This window comes from Arvicola amphibius, chromosome 15 (genome assembly GCF_903992535.2).
Source record: "Arvicola amphibius chromosome 15, mArvAmp1.2, whole genome shotgun sequence".
In the NCBI taxonomy this organism is placed as follows: Eukaryota; Metazoa; Chordata; class Mammalia; order Rodentia; family Cricetidae; genus Arvicola; species Arvicola amphibius.
Genome location: NC_052061.1, coordinates 7,214,206 through 7,222,269, shown reverse-complemented (window position 1 = coordinate 7,222,269; position 8,064 = coordinate 7,214,206). Strand labels below are relative to the sequence as shown.

Sequence of the window (8,064 nt, the reverse complement as noted above, 5' to 3'; positions counted from 1 at the left end):
CACGCCCACGCGCGCCTGCCCGCACGCGGACTGAAGCACCCGCCTGGCGGGACTCACGCTCTGGCGGCCCACGCGCCGGGCCCGGCCGCGTCCACGCCATCGGCTTGGTGCACGTCTCTGCGCGGGCCGCGGACGCTCCCTCGTGGCAGGCCGCGCCGACCGTTAGCCGGGCTGAGCGGGCGGAGCCGGGGGGCGGTGCGGTCGCGGGAGGCGGGGACCCTCGCGCCGGGGCGGGGACGCTCCCTGCAGACAGCTGAGCCTACCCGGAACCCGGAACGGTCAGCCCGAGAGGCAACCTCAGGCCGTCGCGCGCTCCCCGGGGCTCCGGTCCCGCGCGCCGCTCCGTCTGGCTCACAGCCGCCAGCTTCGGCCGCGGACCGCTTCTGGTCTCCATGACAATACACGGACGAAGCCCCGCCCCGCCATGAAGCCACGCCCCTCCACGCCCCCTCGGTGCTGGGACTCTGAAGGGAGAGGCCGCGTCATCCAGAGGTGGAGCTAAAGGAGGCGAACGACCAATCAGAGGCGAAGGCTGTGTAAGGGCAGGGCAGGGTGGGCCGAGAGGTTCTCGGAGAATGTAGTCCGCAGGGGTCCAACCTCTTGGGGGCGGAACCTGTAGCCGGATTGCGGGGCAACGGGGGCAGCCTGCGCGCGTGCGTGAAGGCGCGCCGCGGAGCTGGTCCCCGTGTGGTCAGGGTGGGGTTAGTGTGTGCTGCGGCCCCAGCTCAGCAAACTGTGTGTCCCGCAGGTCAAAATAATTGCGCGAAACTTTGTGTATAGTTAGGCTCCAGTCTGTGCGTTGCCGGGTTTTGAAAGGCCACAAAATGCTTGGGTTGTGCGCTATGCTGGCCGCGGTCCTGGTTCACCAGCGCCCCTGTCTGTCCCTGAGCTCCAGTGCGTCTGTAATTTGCGGCGGCGGGAGGTGGAGACCAGGGGTGAGGCTCTGTTTTGCCTTCTCACTGTGTTGCTTTGCGGGGGTGAGATCTGCCGGTGACTCCGGTGGTGTGTGTTTGCCTGGCCAGCGCCTCTCTGAACAAACAGCGGTTGGGTTGGACACTTCTGCCCAGTGTTTGCAATGGAACTGGGGGGGGGGTGCGAGCGAGGGGGAAGGCGACTTAGTGGAACAAAAGGGAAGATATCCCACACCCTCCGTCACCACAGACCTGGTGGAGCGAGCAGCCCGCAGCTAGCCACGCGAAGCAGGAAGCGCTGCACGGGATGGCAATGGGGCCGGGGGTGACTCGGGGACCTACTCGCATGTAATTGCTTTTCCGCCGGGCACTTTTTGCCCACTGCCTCCCTTGGTCCAGAGAAAAGTCACACCCCCATCCCGAGCCCCCCGAGGGTCCACTCTCGCCTCCTCTAGCCGTCTGGCAAGGGTCGGTGGAAGGAAGGCCCAGTCGGGGTCCTTCAGCCTAGGCCTGGCTCTCGCCCACCTGCTGCTGCGGCTGGCACAGAGAGGCAGTCATCCCGGCCTCCCTGTCCCCTGGGCGCGGGCATCCATTGGCTCTCCCTGGGACCTAAATTCCAGGTCTCCAGCACAACCTAGAGACCTCCGGCAGGAGGGAGAAGCCGCTGAGGAGCGAGCGACGAACCCAGCTTTCCGGAGATCAAGACGTCCGCCAACTTCGCTATTTGCCCTGGCGAGGAGGACGCGGAGCGTTCACCCAAGCGCAGCCTGCTGCTTCTTTCCCTTTGTGTTCCCGAGCGGCCCGACACACGACCAGGGCCAGTCGTGCGTCGAGATTGCCGCTCCGCCCAGAGTTAGCAGAGGAGAGGAAAGTTGGAAGCGTTCGGCGCGCTTGGGATGTGATTGTCATCCTGGGGCCGGCGCTCGAGAGTCTGAGAAAGAGAAGAGAGGAAGAGTCGGGGAGGGAGGAGGGGGAGGCCGGGCTGAGGAGGAGAGGGGGGCGGCGGAGGAGAGGCGGGCGCTAGGGAGGGGCGAGGGGAGCGCCAGTGAGCGGGAGAGGAGCCGGGGAGGAACAGGGAGAGGGCGAGGCGCGCCTGGCGGCCGGGTTGGCTGCGGCCGCCCAGAGGCTCCTGCCAGTCCCCCCACCGACTACACCCCGGGAAGGAGGAGCTTCGCGCGCGCACAAGGCGTCAGAATCCTCAATTTCCAACTTAGCATCTTGGCAGGACCTTTGCAAAGCCAAAAGCAGAGCCCCCCGGTGCAAAGAGCGAGGGGGGGGCGGGGGGGAGAGAAAGCCTAGCCCGGGCAAGCGGGGCGCGCAGAGGAGCGGGCGCGGCGGTCGCAGCCGGAGGCGCGCGGGAAGCCAACCAGGAGGCGCCGCGGGCCGGAGCCCGGGAGCCGGGGCTCGAAGAGCTGCGGCCCGGGGCAACCAGAGGCCAGGTGCCCGCTCGCTCGCCCTCGCAGGGCGCCGCCCGGCTCGTTGGCCGCCGCGGCGCGGCGCGCCCCATGCCCGTGTGTGGCCATGTCCTACCCGCAGGGCTACTTGTACCAGCCGTCCGCCTCGTTGGCGCTCTACTCGTGCCCCGCATACAGCACCAGCGTCATTTCGGGGCCCCGCACGGATGAGCTCGGCCGCTCGTCTTCTGGCTCCGCATTCTCGCCCTACGCAGGCTCCACTGCCTTCACGGCTCCCTCGCCGGGCTACAACTCGCACCTCCAGTACGGCGCCGACCCCGCGGCTGCGGCCGCCGCCGCCTTCTCGTACGTGGTGAGTGAGCTGGATGTGCGGCGGGCGGGCAGCCGGGGCCAGGCCTGCAGACCGGGGCTGCGGGGGACACGGGCCTAGGCGCCACCTCGTCCGCCTAGCTTCGCGGCCCTTGCAAACTTGAGCGATTGTCTTGCTTGCCTTCACCCGAGCCTTGGACTCCGGAGTAGCTCTGGCAAGAGCCGCGTCTCGCTGGGATTGCCGAGCTGAAGAAGGGAAGGGTTTAGGGGGGAAATTGGTCCTCACTATTTAAGAGCATTTGGCTCAAAGCTCTGGACCAACCCGCAGATTTCTTTTTATGTTTTTTTCTTTTTGTTTTGCCATTTTAGAAAAGTAGCTCAAAAGAAGCCGAACCGAATTCTGAAGAGTAGTAGCGTGCAAAAATCTATGTAAATGAGTTTGGCCTCGCCTTTAATTAATCCTCCAAAATGTTGCAAATCCGTAATCCTATCCTCGCAATCCGATTTAGAAGTATTAAATTCTGAACCGTCCAGCGAGCTGCGGTGTATCCGGGTTTTTTTGGTCGGGTGTGCTTTCTGGAAAAGCGCAACGCCTTCGGTTAGGGATAGCATTTTTGGACCGTCGGCGTGCAGGCTAAAGCTCAGCTTATCCTTAGAGTTTGAGGAGTAAAGAAAGAGCCTTGCGCCCAAAGTGCGACAGCCCTGCCTTAGAGCTCTGAGTCGCTGCCGAGGCTGTTCAGGCCTCTAAGTGGGCCCTGCCGCAGAGGCCAGATCTAAGCCCTGGGCACCGACGTCTCCCAGCAGATGAGGGCCTCCAAGGTGGTGTTCCAAGCCCTGAATAGCCTCAGGGGTCTGAAGGACCAGATTTAGAAATTGGGGGGGGGGGCACTGCCTTCTGAGGAGGGGGGGGGGTCACTCTTGTGTTTGAATCAGCCAGCCCTGTCTGCCTCAGGGGAAGCTGGAGTGCGGGCCGTGCTGGCATGCAGACCCAGGCACAGAGGGAAAGTGGGTTTCAGCCTTCCAGGGGACGGTGAAGCCCACAGCTCCCACCACTCACCTAATCTCTGCCTATCTCCCGCAGGGCTCTCCCTACGACCACACTCCCGGTATGGCTGGTTCCTTGGGGTATCACCCTTATGCGGCTCCTCTGGGCTCCTACCCTTACGGGGACCCCGCGTACCGGAAGAACGCCACTCGGGACGCCACAGCCACGCTCAAGGCCTGGCTCAACGAACACCGCAAGAACCCGTACCCCACCAAGGGCGAGAAGATCATGCTGGCCATCATCACCAAGATGACCCTCACCCAGGTGTCCACCTGGTTCGCCAACGCGCGCCGGCGCCTCAAGAAAGAGAACAAGATGACGTGGACGCCACGGAACCGCAGCGAGGACGAGGAGGAGGAGGAGAACATTGATCTGGAGAAGAACGACGAGGACGAGACACAGAAGCCCGAGGACAAGGGCGACCTCGAGAGCCCCGAAGCAGGTTGGTGGAGACGGGAAAGGGTGTGTTGCGCGGGACTTTAAAGGCAAAAGGGGGCCTGGAGGGGGCGCGCACGGGTCCCTGCCTCTGGTGGCAGGAACCGGGACCCCGCCGCTTGGCCTCCACGCCTCTGACAGCCTGGGTTTCGCCCACAGGAGGAGTAGACCAGAAGGCGGCTGCAGGTTGCGAACGGCTGCAAGGGCCGCCCAGCCCCGCCGGCAAGGAGACGGAAGGCAGCCTCAGCGACTCGGATTTTAAGGAGTCGCCCTCTGAGGGTCGTCACGATGAGTTGCCCAGGCCCCCGCGCGCGGGCGGGCCGTCCCCAGTTGGGCCCGCAAGCGCGCGTCTGGCGGAGGACGCGGGTGCTCACTATCCAGCGGGCGCGCCGGCGCCCGGCCCGCACCCAGCGGCCGGAGAGCTGCCCCCTGGTTCGGGCGGGCCCTCAGTCATCCACTCGCCACCACCACCTCCACCGCCGCCTCCGGTCGTGCTTGCCAAACCCAAACTGTGGTCGCTGGCAGAGATAGCCACTTCCTCGGACAAGGTCAAGGACGGGAGCGGAGGGAGCGAGGGTTCTCCGTGCCCACCGTGCCCTGGGCCCGTGGGCGGGCAAACCCTTGGAGGCAGCCGCGCTTCTCCTGCCCCCGCGCCCGCGCGATCGCCCTCGGCGCAGTGTCCCTTTCCGGGCGGGACGGTGCTGTCCCGGCCTCTCTACTACACCGCGCCCTTCTATCCTGGCTACACGAACTATGGCTCCTTCGGACACCTTCACGGCCACCCAGGCCCAGGGCCAGGCCCCACAGCGGGTCCTGGCTCTCATTTCAATGGATTAAACCAAACGGTGTTGAATCGAGCGGACGTTTTGGCTAAAGACCCGAAAATGTTGCGGAGCCAGTCTCAGCTAGACCTGTGCAAAGACACTCCCTATGAATTGAAGAAAGGTATGTCCGACATTTAACTCGGGTGCGGTCCCCCCGGACTTTCCTAATTTATTAAAACCATGGCCTTGGCAGTTATTTTTCCATCACCAAGAGAGAGAAAGAGAAAGAAAAAATAAACTACCCCTCTTATTCAGAAGTTTATAGTTTATGGAGGTGAATGACATAAAAATGTATACATCTCCACACTCGAAAAAAATTGTTTTAGCCAACTGAAAAGAAAAAAAAAAACTTAAGAGGATTTGTATTAAATCTTATTCTGTATATTTAATGTAGCATTTTTGTATTTAAATTGATAATTCAGTATCTTTGAAGTAAATTATGAAATCAAGACACCTGTACAGGCATTTAATGTTTTTGTAATATAAATATATACATTTGTGTTCCCCCCGAACTGTTTCATAGTTTAAAAGTACAAGTTTAATTTAATTTTTTACACCTATTGATTTTTCTGGGTATGAGCTAAAGTATTATTACAGAAAGGAAACAGGTTATACTCTTAGATTTAAAAAGTAAAAGAAACTGCAGTGGTCTTTGTAAAATGCAAAATATTTAATTAAAGGAGATTTTAACACAATCAGAGCCACTCATTACTTCTCAGAAGCCTCCATAAATTGTCAATTGCCTCGGTCAAAGGGTGCAACTGTAACTTCTTTCAGAGTGGGGAATGAAAGGTGCTGTCCGCAGACACTCATTGTGTCTGGGGACACCGTGATTAGGCCACAAACCCGGGGAAAGCGGCCCAGTCTGGGAGCTCAGATTTGGATCTCCGTAGCGCGCTGCTTGAGGGGGAGATTGGACCCTGGAGGAGCAAGAAGAGAGACCCAAGTGTGCGCCAGAAGGGAGAAAAGATGGCAAACCAAGGCAGAGGCGCGCACCACCCGAGAGCCATCGCTTAACCTAATTACTTCCAATCAGTGTCGTGTTTTATGCAAAGCAATCAGCTGGTGAACTTTGCTAATGAGTTCGATTTTATGCCGGATTTAGCCCTTATTACTATTTCAAAGGTGCTGTTAGCTAATGCGGGCAAGGAGCGTTAGGGGGAAGCCAAATGGGAAGGCTTCCCCAAGTCACAGTTTCCTCTCCCCCCTTCAAAATTGGGCATTGATCTCTTCTTTGGATTTGATTAAATCAGCCTCTATTCCATCCGCGGTCGTGAGGGTGGCCTGCGGCCTTGTGGATGCAGGCTCAGCCTCCCGGCAGGGACCACAAACCCGCAACTCGACGTTTCCCCCCTTTCACAGGTAGGTGTCACACTTGTCCTGAATTTCGAGCCTGCATTTTGCAGAATCTGAGAAGGGAGCCTGGGCCGAAGAGGGGTGGGAGGCGGAGGGAGCATCCCAGTCACCAGCGGCAACGAACAGATTCCCCCAAAGGGAGGCGGAGGCCCCTCCCCCCCATGGGCTCCTTTTTGGTTAAGTGGCTTCAAAAGCTCCAGGCCATTTGCGTAGATAAAGAGGCCATTGTGGACTTGATGAGGCTTGTCGTCGCTTTAGCACTTTTCCCAGCTCAGATTGCTACAAAAGTGGTTTTGAGGGTTTATTTTTCTCATTTTAGTCCGCCTTATTTCAGCTCAGTGAAAACTTGGGATTCATCTCGGTACCAAATGGTCAAGGGACAGCACCCAGCGCCACCACCCACCAACCCCGGGTTCTATCTTGGTTACCCTGTTCGAGTCTCCATTTTGCACCTGAGATGTGGAGTCGCCAACCCTTTTACTTCATGGGAAATTTTCTGTGGCATTGAGGCGGGTGTGTGTGTGAGGGGGTGCGTTATAGCAAAAACATACCCCAGCGAGGGGAATTAATTTGACTGAGCGTAGGGACAGAACGTGTTTGCACACAACGGCAGCATAATTAGGCTAAAATAGAATGCACATACATATTTGCATTTCTCCTCCATTACTTTTGCCTACTCGGGTTTTAAAGCACACCCCAAACTTTCACCCTGTTGTAGCTTTTTGTTTTAAACCTGCAACAGGACTTATTTCGCTTATCCGAATCGAAACAAGTTTGAAAGCTGCATTAGTCAGAGGCTTTAAGGAACAGTGATTGAAAAAAAAAAAAAAAGATCGGAGTTTAAATTAGAAAATTCTCACAGGGGAAATGATTATAAAGCTAGTAGTGTGAACAATTAAACATACATGAAACGATCGTATTTTATTTTGTCCCTTTAATTATAAACGATTTTTTTTGAACAATTGCATTCCAGAGATGACTTGCCCTGCCCCCTTCCCTTCACGCCCCCTCTCCCCAACCTAGTTCACAATCAGCTCCCCCCAACCCCCATGCTTATGCAACCCCAGGAGTCATCCTCTTTTCTGAGAAGTCTAAAGAATAGGCAGTTCGCTTTTCTTAAGTGAAAGTTTAAAGACCACGTCAACGCGACGGGGTTTTGGAAGCACTGGTCCTAAACTCTGCCCAACGATTTTTAAAAGAAAATTACAGGGCCCCTTGTGTTCCTGGGAATATGCAAATGACGTGGCTCGTCCTCCCTGTTCCGCGGGCGAAGGTTGGGTCTCCAGCCGCATACCCGCCGGGCTGCCTGGGAACGGGAACTGCGCCCGCCGTGGAGCGCGCGCCCTTTCTCCGCATCCCGGGGCTCAAGCGGAGGTTCAGGGCTGGGCAAAGCAAGTACCCGGCTTGGCTAGCTGTTGCCCGAGTCGCTGTGCCCTGCGTGCACCTCTCCTGAGCTTGGCGTCTGCAGTCTGTGGTTTTCTTTGCGTACTTCAACTACTACACACACTTCCAAGGAAGCCCGAGGTTTTCTTTTTTGCAGAACTAGGTTTCGGTGGTCTGCGGTTTTTCTGGTGTCTAGAGATTTTCTAATTTGGAGGTAGCCTGCCGGACAGATCCGAGTTTAAGACATGTAGAAAATAACACCTGCGTTTAATCCCAGTAGTTGTGTGTCCCGTGACCCTGAACCTCCATTTTGACTTCTCTGGAGCGGTCTAGGAGGCGATGTATCTTAGAGGCGTGGGCAGGAGGGGTTTCCTTGTCAGTGCTGG

At 57.8% G+C, this 8,064-nt stretch overlaps 1 protein-coding gene across 2 annotated transcripts; it reads left to right on the top strand.

Moving 5' to 3' along the window:
- Nucleotides 1-2,432: 2,432 nt before the first annotated feature.
- On the top strand, nt 2,433-5,077 carry Irx5 (iroquois homeobox 5). Of its 2 annotated transcripts, none has more exons than XM_038313286.1 (3): nt 2,433-2,678; nt 3,717-4,122; nt 4,278-5,077. In XM_038313286.1, the coding sequence occupies exons 1-3, from the start codon at nt 2,433-2,435 to the stop codon at nt 5,075-5,077; spliced, it is 1,452 nt and encodes a 483-aa protein (XP_038169214.1). The 2 variants fall into 2 exon arrangements, with proteins under 2 accessions (XP_038169214.1, XP_038169213.1); XM_038313285.1 differs by having other exon boundaries at nt 4,275-5,077.
- Nucleotides 5,078-8,064: the final 2,987 nt, after the last annotated feature.